This window comes from Melanostigma gelatinosum (assembly GCF_949748355.1).
Source record: "Melanostigma gelatinosum genome assembly, chromosome: 20".
NCBI lineage: Eukaryota > Metazoa > Chordata > Actinopteri > Perciformes > Zoarcidae > Melanostigma > Melanostigma gelatinosum.
Window position 1 is genome coordinate 15,668,824 of NC_136653.1, and position 27,224 is coordinate 15,696,047.

At 41.0% G+C, this 27,224-nt stretch overlaps 2 protein-coding genes across 5 annotated transcripts; both read left to right on the forward strand.

Annotated features, from left to right (window-relative positions):
• The first annotated feature begins 2,953 nt into the window (after positions 1-2,953).
• dnajb6b (DnaJ heat shock protein family (Hsp40) member B6b) lies at positions 2,954-27,030 on the forward strand. Its single transcript, XM_079292164.1, has 10 exons — positions 2,954-3,071; positions 7,418-7,543; positions 9,391-9,500; positions 10,443-10,532; positions 10,803-10,907; positions 13,537-13,674; positions 13,787-13,955; positions 14,093-14,163; positions 24,072-24,230; positions 25,097-27,030. Exons 2-10 carry the CDS (start codon positions 7,479-7,481, stop codon positions 25,204-25,206), a joined length of 1,017 nt encoding a protein of 338 aa, XP_079148290.1. The 5' UTR covers positions 2,954-3,071; positions 7,418-7,478; the 3' UTR covers positions 25,207-27,030.
• LOC306794197 (uncharacterized protein) lies at positions 15,818-19,675 on the forward strand. 4 transcript variants are annotated; one of them, XM_079292166.1, is made up of 5 exons: positions 15,818-16,099; positions 17,816-18,263; positions 18,379-18,540; positions 18,639-18,728; positions 19,012-19,675. In XM_079292166.1, the coding sequence occupies exons 2-5, from the start codon at positions 18,108-18,110 to the stop codon at positions 19,144-19,146; spliced, it is 543 nt and encodes a 180-aa protein (XP_079148292.1). In that variant the 5' UTR covers positions 15,818-16,099; positions 17,816-18,107; the 3' UTR covers positions 19,147-19,675. The 4 variants fall into 4 exon arrangements, with proteins under 4 accessions (XP_079148292.1, XP_079148294.1, XP_079148295.1 ...); XM_079292168.1 differs by lacking the exon at positions 15,818-16,099 and adding an exon at positions 16,795-16,961; XM_079292169.1 differs by lacking the exon at positions 15,818-16,099 and having other exon boundaries at positions 17,619-17,851; positions 18,010-18,263.
• Positions 27,031-27,224: the final 194 nt, after the last annotated feature.

Genomic DNA, 27,224 nt, shown 5'->3' on the forward strand with positions numbered 1-27,224 from the left:
CTCTCGGAGCCCGAACCCCTCGCATCCGCTGGGCCAGGGAACTCAAAGTGATAATTGGGTCTTAAAAACCAGACTTGTCATTGAAATGAGGGATTCATCTCAATTACTATGAGATTTATTTAGGACTATTACCTTGTGATGGATTATAACTGACAAAGTTAATGCAGGGTGTTATGAATCATCCTCAGTGCGTAATATACTTTAGCTTTCTCGTCGGCCTTTTAAGAGCTAATTGAAGCTTTTAGGCTTGTTTATCTTCGTGCAGAGCAAGGAAACATCACTTGAGGTTGATTGTGGCCTACTTTGCACGAGATTACTCCAAAAGTGCCATCAACTGTGCATGCCTGGTGTGTGAGCATTACATCAGATCAGTGTGTGCCCAACATGGAAGCATATCTGAGAAGTTCATCACACCTGATTCGGTCTTCAATGGACAAATCAGGAAGCAGTGTCAGTCACAGCTGCAGGTACTGCATCAGACAGAGAAGGTATGGCGCCCTTTTTCAGGTCATTTGTTATAATAGACTACCACCTGGTGGTCAACCAGCGGTACTGCACGAAGAACATTTTAAACGTTTATATTTTTGTACATCTGCGGGACACTGAATGTAAAATCAGGCACATTCTTCTGCCTTCTAATAAATTAAATTGAGCAAACTACAGCTCATTGTGGCGGTGACCCCTCCGGAGACATTTCTAAAACGCATCATTAATACACTTTGGCTGCCTTGTTGCAGCAGAAAGAAACTGATTATGAAAATGGAAACATGCTCAAAGAGGTTTAAGGCAAACATGTAGGATCATTCATTGAGGGTAGCAGCACACTAGGCCAGCATTGTGTGTGTGACAGTGCAGCGATATGAGAGTGTTGTGCCTGTCCAGACATGAACAGGGAGTGGGCCAACCTTATTTCTGGGTTTCAGTCATTTGCATGCAAGCAGCAACCTCGTCATTAGTTGTGCTGCTTCACAGTTTACATTCGAGAATGATCATAGTTTTGAATTTCAACCTTCTGCATTTATCAATGTGTGAGGTAAATTGCAGCCTGCTGTCCTAATTATCAAAGAAAAGCATATACAAGTCTTTGAATACGTTTGGAGAAAGCTATCGACTGTATGATAACAAATGACCCGTGCATGATGTCTATCGCTGTGATTCCTCCTGCTCAATGAGTCTAATTAGATACTGACGGGCCATAATGTCCAGGATGATTAATAGCCATCTGTCATTTTCATTGGGTCCGATCTTTGCTGGCAGGAGCGCCAGTCTGCTTTAACGGCAAGAACGACCTTCATTTTCCATTTAAAATCAATGCCAGTCTGTATAATCTCAGCCTCAATTTGGTTCAAAACTGCAATAACCTGCACTGCTACATTCTGTTTCTTTGGGTTATGATGAGTTCATCCCACAGATTTGTATCTTTTTTATTTTTTTACCGGGATCTTCTGCTTCCTGCCCAGTTTTTTTGAGCTGTAACCTCAAAATATGGAAGCCCATTCCTGCCCATAAAGTCAACTCATATGTTGACTGTAATAACTATGTTATATTTAATAACAGGAACAAGTTCTGGCCCCTTCACTCTTAAACGTAGCTCTGGTTACAGCCAACAGTTTCCTGCCTGAGGAGACTGCTCTCATGTATAATGTGCAATTAGAGATATGATCTGGGGCTAGGCCATAAATGTTAGAAAATGAATAAGGAACACCTGTGCAGTAGAACATTTAAAAGTTGCATGTAAACCCTCTGCAAAGGCAGGCCGTATTGCATGTTAGTGTCTAAAGTTTTAGTTGAATTATGAGATCTGATTATGAGAGAGCGTTTCACAGCAGTTATGTTGTCAGAGTATGAGGTGTAACGGCTCATTAATGACGACTCTTCATCATTCAAATGTCCCAGCAAGCCGAGCCAGCATAAATAACATTAGGACCCTGGAGCTGTAAGCTTAACTGTGCTTTTCCTACTTCAATGTGTCAAAGGTTCCTCTGTGAGAAAGGTCTATTAAGGTGAATACTAAAAGATGTAGGCCTATTTACATTTTTAAGATGTACAAACATATTTCCCAGGTATTCATATTGTTCCTTGTGTGAAAGGCAGGGATGGTCTTCCACAGTATTTCCAAGCTAATAATTATATGAGTCATAGGTCACCTGTTCCGCACATTCTACACGACAGATGGCGCAGATTGCCTGGTCGTGGTTCCTGCACCTGCGAGGCAGAAGATCCGATAAATAAATATTTTTTTCTGGATTTTTAAGAATATCCGAGGTGCAGGACAGTCTCGTGCCTCCGTCCATGTCCAATGCACATGTGAACAGTAAAGACAGTCATCTGTTCGCAGGTTCTGTTGAGCGTCATCATGGATGCGCGAGCAGGGTCAGCGAGACGGCGCATGCTGTCGACACTCAAAGACATGGTGCCTTCAAGTGCCCTTTGTGAAAAACCTCCAACGTGAGCTACTAGGAGTAAAAGTGCTTTAAGTTTCATTTAAAAAAAGTGCAAGAGCATCGAATGCAACAGTACTAGAACTTTCGGGATGCTGTGTCTTCACTGGTGCTGTAACAGTAATAATATGGTACACGTGCAATAGATATTTAAGCAACTTCATTGTATGTAGCCTCAATGTTTTTAAACTTTAACATGACGAGACCCAAGATTGAGTAAAACTACAGGAGATATTTCAGGGTTGTTGGACATGGTCACCCATCACCCATTAATATGGCAGCAAAGCGACCATTACCGGTCAGGAGTAGTTTGATTATTAGGGTGTTGTTACTGTGCATTAGTGGCTCATATTGCCAAATAAATGTGCAAGTAATCAAATTGCCATATCGACAACCCGTCCAACGGCCAGTCAGTCAGTCGGTCCTGACTTTGTGCATTTACGTGTCAGTTGCGATATCCGACAGTACGTGAAGGCACCAGTACCACAGTAGGGCTGGTCGATATCACTTCCCGACACTACACCACCAGCAACCAACGACTGCGGTTACTGAGCCGTACTCCAGGAGAAGAAAGGGGGGAATAGCGACAGAAGAGAGGCCCCCTGGAGCACACAAGTCCTTTTAAAACAGGTAAGCCCTCCTCCGGGAGACATGAGCGGTGTACGTTATGCGTCCATGCGGCTTCACGTTGCTGAAATGTGGCGAACCTGTCGCATAGAGGAGACTCAGTAACGTGGGGATGCAGCCGGCGTTGGAAAGGATCATATATCTACCGTTATATAAAGATCTATCTTTCTGTCACCAGCCAGTTCAAACGTAACTCAGTGAAGGTCTGGCAATATGAGACTGCCGTTACCGGTCTAATATTAAAGTTACGACTATTTTTAGAGGTGTTTTCACATGTTATGCAACGTATTATGATAATATCCGCATGTCAATACATTCTCAAACATTGCCATGGGCTCTGAGTGTTTCCTCCACGTTGTGATCGGCCTGTTGATGGTATAGCTTCCAGAAGTTCGCCTGTTCCTCAAATTGTGCAAGAGTTTGTCTTCACTCGTGGTTGATTCATTGATTAACGTTAGTAGTTTAAGGAGTAAGTTCAACACATGAAATATTTGCAAGTGTAGTAAAATACAGAAACATGACGGTTTTAACTGCATTATACATCATTTGAGCTCGTTTCATCCACTGGCTGACAAACAACATCTGAATCATGCTGTGATATGTGAATAGAGCAAACTTAACATATATGAGGCTGTAATTCTAAAAAATACTGTCTACTGTGTAAATACTGCTATACAAAGGTGGGCAGTTACACAATGGTTTGTCATGCATTCATTTTGTCATTTGAAGGATCTTTAAGTGACAATAAAGGTTCTTGTGGTGCCTCCTGGGGCTGACCAGATTGACCACTTTTAACAATAATAACTTTATGAGGAACGGGTAAAGCAGAATGTATTACACTGCTAACACATTACTCTTTTGCCATATGGTGGTTAATGAATTCCTGTGGCTGGAGCAGATCAATTCTAACAAGTTTCCTCCTCTTGATCCCGCACATTAAAATCTGCGACTGGATTCCCAGTCTACGAGGACAATGCTCACTGCTGTTTGCAGTAAATGAGGTCTTCTTGGGACGATAACCTCTTCGAACTTGTTTCCACTGATGGAAAAAGTAAAGAGGAACATTGTAGTGAGGTATAAGCTTGTTAGTGTGCTGGTTTTATCTGTCATGTGTCTCTGTTGTGTCTGCTGTGGTCTGTGTGTTAGGTGCTCGGAGCCTGTTTTGTCCGTTGCTCTTGTCTTGTTAATGTCAGACATGTAGTGGTGTTAGATAGTTCTTGTACTCTGAGAGACCCAGAGACTTCCCGCTGCCTTTGTTGATTGCAATCACAGTTGAGGGTCTGACTCTGGACTCAGGGATAGTTTTGTGACGGTATGAGTTGCAGGTTTAAAAAAAAAAAAAAAAGACAAAAAGTCTGGAGGCAAAAATTGCACAAGGGATGTAATTTGTGATCTTGGATAGAAACCAAAACACTGAAGTCAAATCAGAGATTTTAATCAGGAGATAAAACCTACAGTTTATTTGCCGGTAGTTAACTCGGTACGGAACAGACATAAAACATTTACAACAGTGACGTGAGCCCAAACCCTGGTTATCTGCTGAGACTGATGCAGTTGTAAGACTGCAGGGCTCATAACTTGTGATGGTCGTCACTGTTAGGGAAATTCCAGTGATGTTGTAGGCCTCCAATCCTGATCTGTGTCCTATTATTGTATTGAGATTCTGGTTATACTGAGCCTGATCCAATATTTGTTTTAATTATACATTTCTTTATTTTCTCCTAAGTAATACAGGCAGGCACACTTGGGCTGCAATGAAAACCTTGTTCAAATCAATGAAGCATCGTAGATGAAGACTTGATCGCTGCTGGATAGCTCTGCATTAAGAATCATCACATTTCTCCTTTTAATATATTTTGCACAGGGAATCGTGTTTTTGTATATCTGTGGTGCGTCAATTGTGACAGGGAGGTTTGGACAGCCTCTAAATACAGAATTTCCAATAGATATCTACAGTATTTTATTGATGTGTTATTTAGACAATAATATAGAAAATATTGATATGGAACACACCAGAATTGCACAGCTGAAAAAAACTAAACTTGAACAGATTTTGTTGTAATCTCTCGCTGCTCAACTTGTCTTGAAATGTGAACTCATGATAGCTAGTGTAATGATGACTCATAAGGTCTTCTTCTGGTAACTTTCTTTTAAAGTCATTGAATAATCCTTTCTTCATCTATCCGTCACTTTTGCGGTCACTTTTTCCTTTTATCCTCGACCCCCGGCTCCTGGGAAATCTCCATTTCAAAGCCAGCTGGGTGATGTAGTCCCTCCTGAAAGTCCTGAGGTCCGTCGTCCTCCGGTACACCCGACGAAGAGTACAGGTGGTGGGGTTGAGATCCTCACAAGTTACCCAAACCTAACCCTGGCTGGCTGTCATTTTCATGGTTTCTCTTACCTCCACTTTGAGATCCAAAGTGTGCTTTGAGCGTCGGCTTTTATTTCAACCAGCTCCTAAACTACAACAGAAAAAGATCCTTGTAAACAACAATTACAGTGATTGATAATTACTGTAATTTCCCACAGTAATTTTGTTATGGACTGATCAGGGATTCCTGCGCAGTACAAAATCAGTCAAGATAATGGTAAAATAGACAAAAACGCTGCTTTTCCATCAGTTTATCTTTGATTATCCTCTAATTTACCAGAATTTAGAAGGCCTTTTGCAACTTTATTATTAATTTGACTCCTACTAGAGCTTCTTTCACAAAACAACTGACGGATATAATAATGGACTGCTTCTGATTAACGTTTATAAGCACCACCTCTGGTTCTGTGAGTCACCACGGGATTGAGTGACCCACATCTGTTGCTCACGCTGAGGCATAGTTCACGCTGAACAGAGCAGGAATCCATCAGATCTGGGTCAGCAGTGTAACGCCACCACAAGGCATAAATCTCCACGTATGCATGCATATGGATACTCGCTCTGCACAGAACCGTGAGTAACCACATCTCTTGCAGGCACTTGTGTCCATTAACTCCCAACTGCTGCAGGGGGAACTGGCGGCAGGTGGGTGGGTCAGTAATGGCTGAAGTGGTCAAAGAACATCCATTTATTATGACGAGTCGGGACATTGGTTTTTTTTTTTTTTAGAGAAAACACAGAAGAAAACGATTACTTTCTGGGTCATAACTCTTCATGTTCAGATTGCGGTCTATATTAGGATGTAGAGATGGAAAGGAGGGCATTCTTACATGGCTTTTAAATCAGTAAACGGGGGGAATTCAACAGATAAATATGAAGTGTCAGAGGGGGATTTGGACTTGCGAAAGAGAGGAGTTAAGTGCCTGTGCCATGTCTCAACCAGGAGCCCCTTACTGGCACTGCCATGTGCCAAACAACCCCAACCCCCCACATGCTCACAACACACACACACACACAAACACAATCTAACTGCAAAGGCCACAGGTTATAAATAGCAAACAAACAGGACACAGTGGACTCCCTGTGTAAGTGGTCCTCACTGGTTTGTTTACCATTTTTAGTGCGATAGCGAAGATCTCTCTTGATGATTAATGGTCGACTGTGGTTTTTCTTGCCTTTTTCCTCATTGTTGTAGTTGGCCTGTTGCAGTGTTTTGCCTTTCTGTAAAAGACAAAAAACATGCCGAGTTGTTGGACCGACTGACATTTTGGCAACTGTATTGGTCATGTGATCCTTATCATATTTGTCTCTGTTGCCTCTTTCTACATCAGAGAAGGAATTCTGCAGAAATGTTTGACACCAGGGTCAAATGTCTGCTGCTCTTAGTAGTCTGATAGTTCTTTGTATCAACCTCGAGATCAAGACTCCTCCGTATGTAGTCAGCCATTGTTGTTGTATTCTGAGCCAACTATGTGCAAAGAGCAGAAGAGATTTTGAGCGCACGACTTTGATGGCGATGTGTCGGTGCAGGTTACCCTCTCTGGGTTGTAGAACTGCAAGAAATTGGAAATCTGGGACTAAAACAAGACCTGATTATCTTCTGATACCTTTTCATCAGACCTGTTCTGTCTTGTTTTTTTAGAGGCTGATTTCAAAAGTAAAACCTAATTCACATTTTCTCTCTTACAGCCGGAGGGCGAGGGACGATCAGATCAGCCGCTTATTCACTCATTTCTCTGGGCTTGTATTAGCTGAGCTGTCCTCTTCCCTGCATCTCTATTTCAGTGCAGTTGATTACATTGTTTGGTATTGCCACCCTGTTTAATGCCTGTTGCCCCCTCCCGCCCACTTTTACAAATTTACCCCTCGGAAAGGGAGGCATCTCTGCCGTCACACATGGCCACGCTCAGTCGCAGTTTGTTGGGCTTTATCTGTCCAAGCAAACATGTCTTAACAGAACTTAACGTTCTTTCCACAGAGGCCGCCACAAAGAGGACCCTCACGCAGGACAGACACGAGAACCTCACGCAGACAGAGCCATGCTGGAATACTACCAGACATTAGGAGTCCAGAAAAATGCAACGCAAGAGGACATCAAAAAAGCGTAAGTGCCCCCTGAGTGTTCTTCTGCTCTATTTCCCCCCCACTCTGAGGGGTGTGATAGGTTGATTATAATCCCCCTCTGGCTGTATAAACTGACGCAAGCAGAGAGAACAGAGAGGCTGCAATGCAGAAAGTTTCCACTCTTCTTCCTGTAACCTTGCCGCCGTCAAATACCTTCCCGCTGCACTCACCCACCGCACGCAGATCGCCCACTCAATCGTACATCCTCACAGGTTTCTTACGAACACCTTTATGACAAGTGAAGCGTTTCCTATGAATTTAAATTTATATGTTAAATAAGCCTGGTTGAAGTGAGCCATGTGCTCCAGGGGGAAGTTTAGTTATTTTAACGGTTATAATGCAGCAAATCATTAAGTAGCATAAAATCCTGTGAGAAAGGACGAAGCTGTTGAACATCAACTCAACCGGTGTATCCAATTTAGCAAGCATTAGAGAGATAGCAAATGCTGAGCGCCTGCTATCTCTATGCACTCAGTCATTGGCTGCCAGAGTCAAATGTTATCTCCACTGACACCAATCAATAAGTCATATCTTTAGCCTATGACCCCGGCTCTCTATCCTCCATCTCTGATTGAAGTATTGACCGTGCCAGCAGCTTGGTTCTAGGGACGGCAATGTCCGTCACCCACCGCTCTCCACACTGAATACAATACATCCACAACTCTTGAGTTGATTGTCTTGAAATGTGGTGCCGACGTTCATGTCCACCTCAGGAAGAATCGTAATAACTTTTGTGATCCCTTTAACTTTTCATCCTCCTCTTTTCATTGAGCTCAAATCATCGCTGTGCCTTGTTGATGTCATGTTGGAATTATCGTAGTTACTATCTTTCAATTTGAGAATAGTGTTCATGTCGTCAACTTCTAATTGCAAATGGGGAAACGTTTTTGAAAGCTGCAATATATCCTCTTACTAATCCGGAAGTGCCTGACAAACAAATGATAGTAGCGAGCGATCGGACCGTATAACGACGATTGAAGGTGATGATCAACGATTGTTTTTTCCTCGGCCGATATTAATCCGATTTTAGCTAGCTTACTGTCAGATATCATTCAGCGAATCTCTAGTGTCTGTGCCCCACTGTGCATTCAGAGATGCGTCTGGTGAAGCGACGTGTCTTCCCGCCGAGCCCCGGTAATCAGCACAAGTAACGAGTGAATTTTGAATAAATTGGACGACATGAACATAGAAATGATCCGCCAGTAATGCTGCTTTCAGAGCAAGAGAATGAACATACAGGCTACATTCTGACCACGAAGACCGGCACCACGTTGTTCAACTTAGTCTGCCCGGCTGACTATTGACCAGACTTTAGACCGCCCGATGATGTCACAGATTACAACAAAGACATGGACTACAAAAAGCGATTCACTGTAGACCCATAAGGGAGTCAAACCCTGGATTGTGTGCAGCCCCTTTTTTTTCCCGTCCGTAGTCTCGTCCCCGTCATCTGTGTGTCCGCTAGCTGCTGCTGCTGCTGGGCTTAGACACAAACAGCTGATGCAGCGTAAGCCGCTGAGCGAGCTTCACGTCAGTGGAGTGCAGGCTGTCTTTGTTATTTCTGCTTGGGGGGGGGGGATGCATTTGTGATGTGTGTGTGTGCATGCGGGGGTGTCTGTGTGTGTTTGGTGTAGGCATGGTTTCCATCCTAAAATAAGACTTGAACGTGGATATGTGTTTCTGATAGGGGGGGGGTTGTCCGTTATGCATTTCTGTATTAAGAACTGCCAATCTCCTCTTGGACTATCTACAGTGTATGGCATACATGGTGTGTTTGTTCACGTGTTGATGTAAACGTCAGTGTTTTTAACTGAATTTGTGCCTCAGTTACAGAAAATCGGCGTTGAAGTGGCATCCGGACAAGAACCCGGACAACAAGGAGGAAGCAGAGAAAAGGTTCAAAGAGCTGTCGGAGGCATATGAAGTGCTCTCAGATGGTGAGGTTTCCTTCTGTAGAGGGAGAACATATGTCACGTGGCCATGTTGAGTGAAGAACATATGAAGGTGATGACCGATGTTTCTCCGAATGTTCAAACGGACGTCTTGGGTTCATTAGCACCTCGAATTTTAAAGTTGACATTTGTTGTCATCCCTGCTGTTTGGACTTCCAATGTCGGATTACTAAAACCGGATGTTGGTGTAGAAATCGTATACAGGCTGTGCTATTACAAGTTTGAAACCAAAGTTATCAATTATTTTATTAATATGTAGCTATGTACCACTCATCCAGCAACAAGAAGCAATACTGTTGCAGTGTCCGGATTGTTTATGCTGGAATGAGTGGGTGTTGTCCAGAGTTCTTTCGGGGCGTGTTTTCATTTTCACTTTCTGTTTGACATACACAGTTATCAGTTAGGCCTGGAAATTTGTTCAGACACTGATAGTTACGCATTTTGTGACCGTTCGAAAGCACCTTTGTACACTTTCATATACTCGTGGCAAATAAGTCCACGTGCAGATCGTCAAACTTATGAATAAAATGCAGGAAACGCAGTCGGATGTCATTTGGAAATGAGTTTATTCCTCCACATCGGTGAAAGCCATAGCTGGAGGCATTATGTGTTTTCGGGTCGTGCATATCTTTGCCCCAAACGTCCATCTGGACTCAAGGAGGAACTGATGATAATTTGGCGGACACAGGTCAAGGTCTTTGTGACACGATGACGATTTCACACAAATGTCAGCTCGGGTCAAATGAGGAAGTGATGACATTTTGCACAGACATGGATGTTGGCGGAGGCATCCAACCTCGAGGCGGTAACTTGATTTAATGCCGACTTTCGTGACCCTAACTGAGGTTTAAATTTAAACACGATGGGATTTTCTCTTTCTGCTGGTCTGTTTTATCTGTTTCATGAAAAGTCCTCTCCCCACAACAGAAAGCAAGAGGAGCACTTACGACAGATACGGCAAAGACGGTCTTTCAGGAGGAGGAGGAGGAGGAGGGGGAGGAGGAAGAGGAGGAGGAGGTAAGGAGACTACTTTCAAAATAACTAAATATTCATTTCAGTGCCATGGAGATAATATTTCAGTAGTCAATATGGAAGGGGAGAAATCTGATGAGGATTAAAAATAAGGTATGATTTTGAGTCTATGTACACACGATTTTATTCATTTAAATGAAGTACAAACCGCTTGGTATTGTGTTTGTGTTTCTTATGACTTGTAATGACGGGGACATCTATAAACCTGCTTGTGATTGTGTATTTTATGAGCTTTTATTGTTTTATCTTTTACAGGAGGCCATTATGATCACTTCGGTGGCGGCGGCTTCACATTCCGTAATCCCAATGACGTTTTCAGGGAATTCTTTGGCGACAGAGATCCGTTTGCAAGTTTTTTTGGTGAGTCTGTTTCTTCGATTCTTGGGCGAGGCACCGATGGTGATTTCATGTTGTTTTCACAGAGTAGGAAGAAAGAGCGACTGACGAGAGTCACGAGAGTGCAGAGTAGGCAAAGGCTATTATTGGCTGCATCATTTTATCTGGTCAAAAATATACACGGATGACCTGAGAAGGCTCAAGAGAGAGAGAGCGAGAGAAAAGGAGAACATCATGTGCATCTCCAACACTCTAAGCACTGTTCACTTCGGGGGCGTCATCTGCCACTAAATGTCACATGTTGGCCAACACGGAGCATCTCTGCTGGATGTTGACCGCAACTTCATTACGTAGCCTTCATCTATTAGCCGAGGTTTAGACCTCTTCATTTACTCCGGCTTTTTTTTTTTTTTTTTTTTGAAAATACTCTTTCAGTTCGTGAAACATCGATTTCAGCTTCTAAAGCTTCTGTTACTTCGATAAAATGTTCCCATGGGCTTTGGGGAAAATGTGTTTTATCTTTTTTGTCTCTTTCCATTTTCCCCAGAAATGCAAAATGATGGTATCTTTTTGTTTTTTATACAGCCCATGTATGCTGTCACACTGCCGGCTCAGGTGATATACCGGTGAATAGCGGCTCTACATTTGTTCTAACGACAGCGTCTCGTAGCGCCTGACTGTTGACTGTATCAGAGGTGTCCGTAGTTGCATTACGTGTCGTTGTCTGAGTTTTAACGTCTGGCCTGGCTTGTCTGGGTTCAGCAAAAGGCTGATTGGGAGGCATGTGTAGTTCACCCTGTGTAGCTCTAAATATGGAGTTCAGACGAAGGCAGAGGATGGATTCGAACGTCTACATCACTCAACTGGAATGCTTTCAAAAATAGCTTCCGTATTAAAACAAAAGCAGATGTAATAACGCAGAGTGTTTGTGCGCCGCGTGTGTCTCCATGTGTCGGAGCACATGTAGAACGTGCTGCAATACGAGCACTCCAGCGTGGGGTGTACAACATAAAGTAATTGAAAGAACTGTAATCTAATGTGGGAGTTATTGGAAATGTGCTAAAAAGGGGGGGGCTGAATTAGAACTTGTAGGGAAAGTCGAGTCATCATTTGTATCGGATTGCTTTTTGTACAAACGGACATGTTTTAAAGTGTTTACTAACATCGATAAGATGAAGTGGTGGAGCTCAGCTGTTGCTGTTTACTCTCCGTGCACATAGCATCACGGTTTGGCTTTTTTAAAGTGGTCCTTGTATACTGAAGAGAGCCGAGTTATATTTTGACTGCGGACAACTCTATATTTAGTGATTTTCCTCGGATAGATCTAAATAAAGAAGCTTTTTGGTTTCACGTTCCTTGATGATGGAAAGATGGCAGCCGCAAAAGAAGAAGAAGTTTCAAATGTGTTTTTTTTAAAATCCCATCCGGCCTCCAGTCCTGTCTGTCCAGCAGCTCGTCTCAATGAGCAGCAGCTGGTCTTGTAGATCTGTCACTCCGTGTGTGTGTGTGTGTGTGTGTGTGTGTGTGTGTGTGTGTGCGTGCTGTAGAGACTAATACAGATTCACAGGATGACGAGGGCTTAGTTGTGCGCCAAGAACGACCACTCCCATTCTCTAATGAACATGTGAAAGGAAGTAGACGAGATATCAACAGGCCATTTTGACACACGTTTTGTTGGACACGCTGCAGAAATACACAACAAATATGCAAAAAAAATATATCACTGATCATGTGCACATGCATGAAACCAGATTCATTATGTTTGAGCAGCATTTCTCAGCCTCTCGCTCTTCTAACGATGTCGGCCTTGTAAGAGCTGAGCTGTCTCCTCTTATGTCTTCGTCAAGGTGAATGGACAGTAACGCAGTTACAACAGCGGTCAGGGGATACTTTTATTTCCAGCTTTCTTTCAGAGGGAACGAGTCACGCTTTCGTGTCGCTGCTTCGATACATTCAAGGTTGAAGGAGGAGTCTTCTTTCAGCAAATGGTGCCAGTGATCCAGCCTTATCCTGCTGGGGCAACCCAGATTGGCAGCTTGCAATTAGTAGCATGTCCACAGGGTTTTAGGATGGCAATTAGTGGTGGGCACTTTACAAACTCATACTCCTACAGCCACCACTTTTAGAAGTGCCTTTTTAAAACTCCTCTCATCAATATGTCTACATTAACAATAGATCAAATGACCGTGACACAGTCGGTGTAAAGCAACAAATTCTCCATATTCTAAAAAGTGAACACATCGCGGCTGGCCTCTGCTGCTCCAGGTGAAGAAAGAAAAAAAAGACTCGGGTTAAGAACTGAAAAAAGGTTGTAGAACCTGAAAAAAGGTTGTAGAACCTGAAATAAGGTTGTAGAACCTGAAAAAAGGTTGTAGAACCTGAAAAAGGTTGTAGAACCTGAAAAAAGGTTGTAGAACCTGCCATGTTTTTTTATTTATTAATTAATTAATTAATTAATTAATTTATATATATATATATATATATATATATATATATATATATATATATATATATATATATATATATATATATATATATATATATATATATATATATATATATATATATATATATAGAATGAGCTGAAAGTCTTACAAAGCTCCTCAATTTCTCGTTCCCTAATCTGTAATTTCTACTGTGTTTCCCTTCACAGCTGAGGACCCCTTTGACGATTTCTACGGAGGCAGTCACAGTCACCAGACGGGTGCAAGCCAAGGCAGGGTGGGGGGATCGCACTTTGGTTTTGGGAGCTTCCCAGCATTTGGGCCTGGCCTCTCGGGGTTCAATTCAGGTCCTTACATCCCATCAAAGAACTCCACAATGGACATCATGAATTTATGATGCTGTTCCATTTTTACTGTGTTTTATTCTTGAAACTGTGCTTCTTTTTTTTTTTTTTACAGGTTTGAGCCCATTCCGACAGATGGGTGGTGGAGGATTCACTTCCTTCTCTTCTTCATCTTTCGGTGGCGGTGGGGGGGGTGGAGGAGGAATGGGCGGAGGAATGGGCAACTTCAAATCTGTGTCAACCTCCACCAAGTTCATCAACGGCAGAAAAATTACGACAAAACGGTAATGAAAAGTCCAGCATTTTAAAAGAGTAGTTTGACATTTTGGGAAAATACGCAAAATAGATCTTCTCATCTAACTCTCAGCAAATAAGGGAAAAGGTTTCTTTAAGACTCTTTACTTCCTGATGTCTGTTGCAGGACTGTGGAGAACGGCCAGGAGCGGGTAGAAGTGGAGGAGGATGGTCAGATAAAGTCTCTAACAGTAAATGGTAAGGAGCAGCTCCTAAGACTGGATAACAAGTAATTATCTTGACCATCGTACAGTTTTCACTCGCCCAGTGACTGTTTGGTAGCGACGGTTGGTCCCTCCTCTCTCTCTCTCTGTCCTCCTGCATCTCATTCCAGAAGAACAATTTCTCATTTTATCTTGGCTGCAAGGGAGGTGAGAGAGATGTCATCGTATTTGTAGAGTGGTATTTATTCCATTATTATGGAGGGGGACCATCTTGTTGGTGTTTTATTTTTACGACAAGAATTTTATTGTACTTTTTATTTCTGCCATAAGCACAACGCTGGGAATGTGCTTTCTATAGTTTTTTCTCCTTTTCGGAGAAAGTTGTCTTTTTTTTTGTCGCTGGACAACAAGTTGCTGTACGTTTAGAGTTAAGCATGTCATTTTTGCTCTTTTGACCAATTTAACAAGTGAATAATTAAAGCTTAACCACTTCACCCATAATGTCTTTAACTTGAACATCACCTTGCTAACCTGTTGGCTGTTGCCATGTTCACGCGTGTGTAATATGAATGAATTAATTGGAATAATAAGCATTTTTCTTACTTTAACATTTGTTTTGTGTATTTGGGAATACCACCGTATGTTTGATTTTGTTTTTGCATGATTGCTGAAGTCCAGGAGGCTGCTTTTGTAGTTTCACTGTAACAATGTCAGCAACTCAAACCGTGAACTTAAACCGCACAACACCTTACACTGTTACCGGGCAGACAGGGGACTTTTCATTCTTTGTAAAAAAAGAAAAAAGAAAATAAAGAGTTTGTTCAATAAACTTCAGTTCGTGGAAAGTCTTCTGCAGTCACCTGGTGTCTTTGTTGTGTTTCCTGTGGCTTGAGTGGCTTCTCGTCATCTCACTCTTCTTGGATGTGTAATACAAGATGTGTGTGCTTGTGCCTGATCACATTCTAAACATGCTTCACGCAACAGCAATGAAGGAAACCACAGCGGCTGCTTCTTTGGAACACTCACCCATACTCACGGTACTAATGCCTGCTGACTCACAGTAGGGCTTGGCCACTGATGCCGTTGTGTGTGTGCGTGCTTTCACTAAAATATTCCTGTTCATCATAAAATAAAAAAACGATCATGGGGAAAATTCACTTTGTTTTCAGCAAAGACACACCTGTATCTGCAAACCCTGAGGTGTATTATTTATTTTTGATGTGCGGTAGGTATGCTTTACCTTTACTTACCAGGTAAGAAAGTAACGACAGGACTCTCATTCTCTTCCTCATGTTTCTTCGTCTCAGTCTTCGCCCCTCCCATCGGGACATTTTTATGGGCGGCTCGTAAAAGTGCTGATGGTGCACCTCTTTTGAATTCGCCCTCAAACACAACCTGAGCTCTGCAGAGACATCGAGCCAAACTACACTGTAAAACAGCACAGCCCTGTTTAGTTATGTCCACTTACTTCTTCTCTTTAACTCAAAGAGCTCTGACACATTTTACATTTTGAACTCAGCTGTTCAAGTTCTTGAAAGGTAAACTTACAGTAATTCATTGTGTTGACTTTTTGAGATTTTGAAGTTTTGATTGAACTTGTGATTTTAAGTTATCAGTAAAAAAAAAAAAAAAAGAGACAGAAGGCGGGAGTGGGAATGAAAAAAAACATTTGCTGCAATGTTTGAGTTTTAGGGAAACTTTCTTTTTTAAACCATGGCCAGGTTGAAGCTTTTACATAATCTACTGGTTAAACACTGCAGATAAGTCACATACTTAAATTCCAATAAAAATATCGGCATTTTGTGGTAAACAAGAAAGGACTATTGCCACCGGCGGAGGGGCACTATATACCTGACAACGGCCAATGACTCGAGGCGGAGGAAGAGTACGTTACTTTCTGCCTGCAACAAGAAGAGCGGACAGAACAGAGCGCAGTGTGGATTTTTTTCGCTGGGCTTCAGCACACAGAGGTGAGTTTAAATTATGACTTTGAGTATTTTTCCTAATTAATATCATGTGTAACGTTAGTAATGTAACACAGTTGTGTAGGTCGGGCTTTTTAAAGGCTAAATGTGTGGTCTTGATGTTTAGCTAGTTTAACAGTTTCCCCGGTCTGTTTTGCCCGCGAACTTTTAAAATGATAAATGGTGGACCTATTTAATCTGTAGTGCTTTTAATAAAACGTATTTAATGTAGAAGTATAAACTATTGGTTAATTCTTAATGTGACCGCAATATTATTTTTTATTCATTATTATATGTGCCACTGAAGTTTTTCGCTGAACACCTCCACCCCCCCAAGTGAAAAACGAGCTAGCTAGCTAGCTAACATTAGTCAGCAAGTTTGCTAGCCTCCACTAACGTTACTGTCTTAAAGTAGCTCATGCCTGCTGGATTCACATTGAATGGCTGAGTCGCTGCCTATGCTTTGCTCCTCGTTATATTATATTTTAATGCCAGTAACGTTACTTAACGTTATATTAATGCGGAGCATGCTGCTCATTAGGAACGCAACTGCATTCAGAGCAAAGACTGGAAAGCGGACATTTTGACCGACCCTCCCTCTCTCGCTCCCTCTCTCGCTCTCTCTCTCTGCTGTGTGTGTGTGTGCGCGCGCACGTGCATGTTTGTACGAGAGTATGCTGAACTCCGCGGACAGCAGAGTAGAAACTGCACAGAGATGAAGAGACGGACTTTTAGTTATAGTTTACTCCTGTCGTAGAGTAAAAACATTAATTTAAAATGACAACAAATCCTCCAGTAGAGACGATATGAATTATTCAGACACGTGTATTTGACCGCTCCCCTCTGCAGTCAACTCGCTTCATCACTGGTATGTTTACACAGACAAACGGAGCTGGCAAATGGTTGAATTAACTATGTCGAACGTCAATTGTAGGTTAAACGCAAATAGTTGAGCCTTGTTCAGTGAAGGGTCGCCAAACAGTTGACATTTTGTTACAACCAGCCCCTCCTATTACCAGCAGTGTGTCTCCACATCAGCAGACAGGATCAGTGAGGCCATAGTGCTGTTAGCCAGTTTAATGTTAACTGTTGAAAAGTACAACTTTATGTAGTTTGTTTTTGTAATGTTTAGACTTGACATACATAATGATATATATTATGCAGGTTAGGGCCTGGCACTAAATGGTCTACAAACAAGTTGATACTAACAATTAAACAATAAATTATATACGTATTATTCTAGTAATCTTTGACAGGTTGGAGGGTTTCAGAGACTTCCTTTACTCATTCCTGAGACTTGCGCTGTTGAATTGGATTATATTGAGAGGCGGTTCTCGTACTCTCTACAAGTAAATGTAATACATTTCAACATCACAATCTATTGTCTCACTTATAACAAAACAAAGCTAAAACTGAATATTTTAACCATCATCAAGTTTGAAACTCTTGCAGGGCTATTATTATACTGCACACGATTTAGCTAACTCAATAAACTGAATAAGTGTATTTAAAAATTAGATGTATGAATCGGTTTATCCTTTTTTTCTAATCTCGAGGATGTTTGCTTCAAAATCACTTGATCCCTGTTTTTGTTTTAAGTATTTTGAAATTGTAAAGATTGATAATTTAATCATAAAGGAAATAAATGTTGTATTTGTGTTGAATACATATATTTGCTTTTTTCACTAAACATGCAATTCATTTATTTTTTTCTGTTTACAGATATCATCAAGAATGTCCAGTTCATGACGTGGAAATGTAAGTTTTGTGCATTCTCCTCCAATGGACAAGGAAAAATAATCCAGCATTATAAACAGCATCATGGACATCATCGTAGGTGTTTAGGCCTTGTCTGTATTTATGATGAATGTTTGAATACATTTCAAAACCAAGCTGAACTTAAAAGACATTTTAAGGAACATCTGAAAGAAGGTCAAAAAAGGGAGAGATCCATTTCTTGCCAGAGCCACCTGAGGGACAAACTGCCAGTAAATCTGAGAAGGATCGCGAGACCATGCTTCTAGAAGTGCAGAAGAAAGAACCAGATTCACAGCTTCTGGATGATCTGATGATTGCAACATTCTCGCAAAGAAGAAGTGAAATCATTGGTAACGAGCCACTCATCTCTGCAGTCATGGACAGATGGCCTGCATTGTTTAGTGAAAGACAGGTAATGTTTTGCCAACTGAGTATAGCATATAAATCCTGTATTTTCATTTCAATACTGCTCTTATTTTCCCTCACTCATACATATTTCTCTGCATTTTGTCATCTGTCTGTTTCAGCTGAGTGCCGAGTTCAGTAGGATTGTCACTAAAGACCTGCTGGAGTCATTCCTGGATGGACTCGATGCCTTGGTGCCAAGTCTTCTAGAGCTGTACAAAGCAGGTGTTTCATCGAGTAGGAGATTGCGTCTGAGCGGTGTGCTGCAGTGTCTGCAAAAGGAGGTATGTACTGTGTTGAAAACAAGTTTGTTGTTATTGTGTATTAAAATTAGGATTATAGCTTTGGTGTCACATTAATCTACTCTTGCCTGTTCTTTTAGGACACAAACCAAAACCGAAGAACAGCCGCCTTGCTTGGTCTTCCATGCTATCTTTCAGAGGATTCCACCGACATAATCCGGATGTGTGACGTAAGAAACTGTATTTACACCTTTACTACACTCAATTTTTGTAATGTGACAATGGTAACATTTTTCATGTTCATTAGTTATTACCATACCCTTCAGCGCTCTCCCTGTCTATTACTATTGGTTGAGCTGGTAATGGTAGCTTTACTGCAGCAGAGCTGATGATATTATAAGTCTTCAAATTATTGGAAAAAATAAATAAATTATAGTCTATTAATTAGAGTGGCAGTTATGTTTTAAATTTGGTGATGTCGGTTAAGATTTGAATGTCTTTATACATCTTCAGGCCCATGGAGAAAACCTTGACGTGATCATGAAAGGAATGCAGGTTGGACTGTTGATTGGACACGAAGGCACTCTGCATGATGCATTTCCTTTGGAAGTCTTCAATGTGGCTGTGGTAACATTCGCGATACACTAACTTTTATAACGAAAACACAAAAAAAATCTTAAGAATTGTTTTATAAAGTTCCCAGTATCCCACATTTTACCTCTGCATCTCTTCTCTCATTCCCCCTTTCTCAAAGTATGCGATTAAGTCATGCCCTTTTTCTGTGTTTGTATTGAGATTTTATGACACTATTAATTATCTCACATTTTGCCTCATAGTACCTTACCTCAACACTTCTAGTTGTCAACATGAGTTATATGTTAATATTATGTGTTGAACATGACTGTATTGATGTTATGGCCTGTTTAAGGTACTAGTATGCAACATTTTTGTGGATGATTTTATGAACCTCTTTTAATTATCTCACAGTTGTATTGTGACAAATGTGAGATAGTTAAAAGAGGTCCATAAAATGTCCACAACCCCATTCTCTCAGATTGCCTCCACTTGTATGTGGTAACATTGTTTTAAACACAGCTATTTAGTGTCTGCATGTGTGAGATGTACTTAAACACAATGTTCAAGCTTGTGTATCTTTTCATCAAATAAATGCTATATTTTTAAATCGGCAGTAAGAATTATGGGTGATTTCATTTTTTTTATTTTCTGACAAAGCAAACTTGCAGTTAACTTTTATATGTAAGTTGAAACCAATTTAGAATTTAAATCCTCTTAACTTGAAATGGCAAGTTGTATGCACATGGTTAAGTTATTTTAACTTGAAACTGTGAGCTGCAATAATGCAGAAATGCGTGTTGGTTTCACTAGGTAAGGAAAGTTTTCTTGACCTGATAATGTAAAACAATTCTTTGTTTTAACTCTCTGTATCAAGTTCAAACAACAAGTGAAAAAAAGTTCAATCAACTGACAACTTGAACAGTAATGTTGAGACAACTAGAACATTGCAGTTAAATCAACTTGATTAACTTTAATTTCTGAGTTGAATCAAAAGCAGTCTTCAAGTTAAGTTAACTCACATTTTCAAGGCAGCAGGTGAACTTTCGTTTGCAAGTTTAACTGACTTGAAATGTCTTACAGTGTAGGGACTCGAAATGTATCTAATAGTTCAGCAACACAAGATGCCGTCTTCAAGCTGGGAAAATCCAATTAGTATTCAAATGTTTCATCATTTGGAGACAATAAAAAAAGTATATCATCTGTCTTTTAAATATCAGACATGATGAGCTCAGGGTAAAATGTGTGTGTGTGTGTGTCTGTGTGTGTGTGTCTTGAGGAATGTGCTTGGGGCTAGTTTATTTACACAAGCCTCACTGCATATTTATGTGAGAGAAACTGAGGAGAAGGCACATTAGGTGAGGCAAGCTGCAGTGTTGACTGGGTTAGTTTACAGTTATGACATTTAACATGAATGAATGTACTGTTGTGTGTTTGAATGACGTGAATGCTATTTCTAATGTGTTTTTGTCACTCAATTAATTTTTCATCAGTTCTGATGGAAGGGACGTTTGCGCTTGCGCAGTCCTGTTGCTTGGTGACACTGCAGCCCAGTCTGTTGCTGACACAGCCTGTATGCTCTCCCCCCCGTCTGTAAATGTGATGAGTACATTGAGGATGTGTGTTGTAGATGGGTATTACCACACAAACCAGAAATAAGCCGCAAAATCTAATTACAAATAAAATGATAGGATCGACACTAATGCGTCGGCGTTAGATTGTCATGTAGTCTGCGGGGAGCAGTTGAATAGGTGTTGCATTAGCAGGATTTATATTTGTGGTACAATAGCTCCCTCTCCTGGTTCCTGGAACTGTGTGCTAGAACTACAACCAGATATGTTGGTGAATTTTGAACTACAGTTCCCATAATTTCGGGAACTTGAAGTAGTCCTACAATGTTGCCATGGAGTCAGTGGGTTAGCTTTTGGGCTTGAACTTGACCCCCTTTTTGCCTAAGTGCCCATGTGTGTAGAGATAACTACATCACTACAATACTTTGAGACTGAAGACAACTTCAAAAAACATTGTTCTTTGGCTCTTTCCTTCGTTGTGAGGAGCGTCTTTTTTTGTAATTGTAAGTGGATGGACGTTTATTCTCTTGGACATGGAGATAATGACATTCACGGACAGTTTAAATCCATTTGAATAGGAAATCATCGTTTATGTAAATTCAGGTTAACTTAATTTAAGACCGCGAGAATGTGTTTTCAAGATGAAGAGATTAAGAAGATGTTCTCAAGCTACTGTATTCGGCCAAAAGTTGTCCAAACTACAATAGGTTTTATTTAGTTGTTTCCCATATGTCCCTAAAAAGGAGGGTGTGAAATTGCTGGTTATTAACCAGACATTTTAATTTAAAGGTGGACCCTCATGTGGCCACTAGGTGACACTGTTTGTGTACAAAAGACCGCATGACATCATCTGGCCAAATGATAATTTCCTAAACAGGACTCACACACAGTGATGGGGAGGATAACTGGAGCAGCTTGTTACAAGTTATATTCAAATAATTTGTTTTGATGAGAAGACTTTAATTTCCTCAATTTAATCATCAATATATTTAATTGTCAGTATCAGTTTTATTAGTTATGATATGACACAATTAGCTCTGTGTTTCTTGTTAGACATAAAGTCTTGTATCCTCTTCCCCTGCATCCATCCATTCCAAGATTTCCTGTCCCAGAGTTTCCCCACCACACACACACACACACACACACACACACACCTCCTCTGCTTGACAGTTTAGTGTGAATCATCGAAACGAAGCGGAGCCGCTGGTCACTTTATGAACGATGGCAAAGATAAGCTGCCAGTTTCTCTCTGGCCGTGTCTGAACAAGGACACAGAGTGTATCTCAGTAGTGCAGTCACAGCAGCACGACACCAGATGTCTTGAACCAAGCGAAGGTGGACTGTTGAAAATAATCTGGTCCACAGTTAAAGTTGTCATGTAGGGTTAGCCTCCTCCTGAGCAGTGATTTATTTTCGGCTTTAGCCGGCAGCAAGTAAGGCTGCTGTTCTCTGTCAAAGATGTTGTGTGTTTAGGTGTTAACCCGGGTGTTTGTGCATGTGTACACGCTCCTGTATTGCAGTCCAGACGGTGTGTATCCGACAGCTCTTACAGATTCACACTGCGTTGTAGGCCTGGAGACAAATGACAGGCACTCTCGAGACAATAGCTGCAAATGAGACCATCCAGAACATCACTCTGCTTCTCAAATGAAGTCCTTGATCCAGAAAATAAAATGCCGCCTTTATGAGCATTATGATATCTCATTATCATCAGTGCACTTTGATTTTGTCTTTGTGGACGTTAAGTAATTGATGATGGCTTATGCGACTTTATAGCGGAAGGAATCTTATCACCCAGGTAACTCGGCCCATAACAGCCATAAATATTGATCCTTTGGAACAAAGCGCACAAGCCCGGAGTCACATACATGTTGGCTTAATCCAGCTGAGTGGATCACCAGATGAATGCAAATTGGGATTAGTTGTTTTTCCAGAGTTGAATAGAGAACGAGTAGCTTTGAGAGCCTTGAGAGTGAAGCCACCAATTGTCCTGTTTCTCTTGGGTCCTCTGGGTGCTTTTCTCTAACGGTGTATTTTATTTAAAAAGCTGATTTGAAAACTCTAACATAAAGAAGTTCGGGACTAAAGCAGCACAAATCACCTTTTTCTTCAGCATGAAAATAAACTACATATGGCAACAATACTCAGCCAATTTCAACCTTGACACAATCGAAAAGCATTTGAGACAAAGACATCGACTCAGGGCCCAATGGAGGTCCTGCAGTAATAAGATGTCTGTTCAAAGAGAAGTGAAATCTATTGATGTTTTTTTTTTTTTATCTCTGTTTAGACCTGAGTATACATGCAGCCGTCCTTGATTGCCTAAAGCCCCTTTAGCTTCTCCTGAAAGCATCGAAAGAGAGCCGTCTCCCTCGAAAATGTCACATGAAGCAGTGTTGCAGTAAAACCCACAATCTTCCATGTCGTAGAAAATGTACATTAATGAATAAAATAAATATATGTTTATGTTGAGGTTCTCCCACAGGTGTACAGCAAACAAAGCTGTCACGTCTGTAATGACTTCTGATGTGTTTAAGGCCGGGCTGTTACACCCCACGCAAGGGATTTTTTAAACGCTGGTGCAGATCGTCCTCTAAATGAGACCAGGTTCAGCACGGCGAGCATCTGGCCCCCTTTCTCCTCCTCTCCACTGCCTTAATTACACAACACAATGGCGATGAGATCTGCCTGTAATCTCGCAGCACAATAAGTCCCTCCACCCCCCCCCCCTCTATATACCCTGCCTGCCACTAATTCAATATAAATGTAAATTACCGAGAGAAAAGAACAACCGAATCTCATTTTATTTACATGACTAATCACAATAAAGTCAGGCAGATGAAATATGAATGAAATATATGGTTGGCGTTTGAAAGGAAGGAGGGCTCTCTACGTCGCCTGAGGGACTCTTTCAACTTCTTGTTTTATATGGTCTTTGTTGTTTCATGTTGGTAACATCAATAGGCCTATTCATTTTTTGCACTTGTGCTCAACTTGCTATAATAGATGTGTTTTTTTTCCTGTGTGATTGTATTCACACTGCCAAGGGCATCACAAGGTAATATCTTTTCCTTTTAGCTGGCTTTTTTTTTTTTTGCACCACACATCTCATCTCAGAAAGCTGAACGTGACAGAAAAAATAAATAAATAATACACATATATATATACAGTATGTATATATATATATATATATATATATATATGTATATATATATATATATGTATATATATATATATATATATATATATATATATATATATAGATATATATATATATATATAGATATATATAGATATATGTATATATATCTATATATATATATATTAATAATAATAATCTTGGTTTGAATGCCTCAGGCCATCCATCCAGACAGCGAGAAGAGAGGGTTTAGGTGATTCATTCCCACTCTGCTCTGCCCACATCCACAGACGTGGCAGCGGAAGAACCCTTGGAGGAAGAGTGTCGTCGCCGCAGACAGAATGCACTACCTGGCCTCGGCCTGCACCAGCGCTGCCCGAGGAACTCTGCCCAGAACCCCTCGGAGGAAGAGGAGGAACATGGCCTGCAGAGCCTGGGACTAACGAGAGGTACGCCCACCCGCCACCGCAGAGCTGATTAATTACCAGCACACAGGGCTCCCCCTTTAAAGAGTAGAGTCTTAATAAGCACAGCTAATTGTCTGCTTTTGTGTCTGATGGCGTGTTTGATTGGCAGATATAAACACCGAGGACGAGGTGTTGATTAGGCGGCTCTGTTCTACGCTGCAGTAACGACCACAGGTCAGAGGTCGCCCTCTGTTTTCCTTCATTGGGTCAAAAAGTCACACACAAAAGCTGAGCAATTATCTGCAGCACACAGTCGCGGTCACGGAGGGTTTTATAATAGCAGCTCAGTTAGTTAAAGGGAACCTTTAATTTAACTGTGCATACTTCCTGCTGGGACGCAAACAAAAGCCCTAATTCTCCTTCTGAGGTAATGACACAAGCTACTCAAATATGGGTCCTCGGAGAGTGTGTTTTTAACTACGTCTGCCGGCTGACAGTAAGAGTCTTAAAAAGTCTGTTCCACTTTCTTATAATTCACTCTTTCTAGAGTGTTTACAAGCTGTGACTAATGGCTTTATTAATAGTTCATTAGGAGTTTACTAATGCTTTATAGATTAGTTACAAATCATTGATAAGAACAACATCTTGGCTGCTGGTGTTTGTTATGTGGATCCTCTCGCCTCACACTTGTTTGTATTTTTTATCTCTTAAATGAACATTGAAGGCCATTTGGTCTTCTCATCACCTCTCAGCAAGAAAGAAAAAGATATTTTTCCAATGACTTAACAGCCAGAGAAAGTTTTCACAACCTGGCAACCCACAATTTGATTTTCATGATTGTGTTATAACTGATCTATTAGGCATTAGTACGCCTACATATTTACTGAAAATGTTCTTTTATTTTGTAGGACACATGGACACAAAGAGGAAGAAACTGTGGCTCAAGGAAGCAGAGTCCAAAAAGAAAAGGACTCCTCGACACTTCCCTCGGTTTGGTGGACTTGGTGCCTTTTATTAAAGACCCTCAACCAAACATGTACACACACACAAACGTATATATGTTGGCAGATGTGCCATCAATCATATATGTGGCATTAGTTCATCATTGCTATGTATCAGAGGCCTAACATCCCCCCTGCTGCGCCGTATCTCCCCTTGTATATCAGCAGCAGTGCATTGCGTAACTCCTGCCTGCACTCATGAGCCTGCAGAGACGACACTTCAATGTGGTGTTTTATCCTGAATACATTTTGAGTAGTTAAGCTTTTTGCTATTGCTGTATTTATTGTGGGTGGGCCCTGTGGATGGATCAGAACTTCAATTAATCTCCTATGATTTTACAGCACACGTTTTCAGAAAGTGTGTTTGAAGGAGTTCAGGTGGAAGGCGAACTACACGAGCAGCCTTCTTTATGACGAGCGAGGAAATGGCTGCATTAATACCGTGTAGCATGTGAGAATAGGTGAAGGTCGAGCTATTTAGTGGATCCTTTCAATAGAGACAAGGAGGGAGAGGGATACCTGGGGAATGTGAGAGGGTCCAACAGGGTGAGAAATAGCTATACGCTCTCAAAGGTATTTTCTTTTTTGTAGGATTCTTTGTACTGAGTAGATTCTGCAACATGTGAACCTTCTGTGGGTGTTTTTGTAAAAGATTTCTAAAACAGAATAAGGTTTTTTTCTCATCTGATTTGTCTGTGACATTACTGTAAGTGGAAATGTAGAAATGTTCATTTTTCTATGGACTCCTACCAATAAATGCTAAGAGAAATACATACCCTCATGGGTAATAATCACATTTTCATCATATCATATAGTATCCTATCATATCTTTCAGATTACTTTATTCATCTTGAGAGGGAGTTCTAGTTCAGGTACCCATGCATAAATAAGGAGAGACTCAAATCAGACACTTCATAGCAGATAACATAATAAAAGCCACAGCATTTGGGGACTACACTTGGGGGACTGCACATCAAACTGTAAACACTTCACTGCTGTTGGTGATGTCACCATATAAAGCTCATTTGGCTTATGTGTTGGCAAACATTTACGCAACCAGCAGACATCATTTGAAGTCCAATATTCCCTGTCATTTTACCTTTGTTTTGGTCTCCGCCAACTCTTAAGGGAAATATCTGGCTACGGTATAGTTGCTAACTTTGACGCTACTGTTTTGTGCTGATCGGGTAGAGTACAGGAACAGAAAAGACAGAGAAGAGCAATAGGAGAATAAAAAACACTGAAGTTGCTGACAAATGAGCCGAAAGACACTGAAATGCCAAGACAAGCCCTTTCAGATTACACATCGTCATTGTTAATATAAAAATATAGATTAGAGCTGCTTCAATCACATTTCTCCCTTGCTACAGCATCAACAATACATCTCTCACACACACACACACACACACAACACAATAGCTTTAATCAAGTGCAAAAAGACATCATTGTCAAACACTGCCAACTCTTAATCAACTTGTATTTATTCTTTGTTTCTGTTGCCAAATCACCTGAGCTGCAGTGTCTCTCTCCTATAGTACATGTTCTGTACCAACTGCTCTCCAAGCACACTAATTGAATTGAAGCAGGGACTAAAAACCCTGTCACATGGGCAGAGCCCTGGAAGGAGCAGTTTTCTGAGATTATTTTGAATGAGTCTGCAGTGTTTTGTATTATTCATGTGGCAGAATGAATGCATATGACACAGCTAGTCTCTAAGGGTTTAATTAAACAGTGCGGAGGCAGTGGCCCATCTCCATCCATTGCCTTACTTTTGCAGCTCTCCTCCTCCTAAAGTCATTATTACGCAACTGTTTCTGACTGGGTAAAATAAACCTGTGAAATCCTCCTATTGACTTCCACTCTGAGGACATCTACCTACCGAGGAGCAAAGAGCACATCAACCGCTCACTGTCGAGCTCCCTATCAACCACTGTCTACAACGGTTTTATATGTATTAATAATGAAATAATAATGTTCAAAATAATTTATATTTCAAAGGACAAAAGAGAAGAGAAAAATAAAATAATAATCCAAT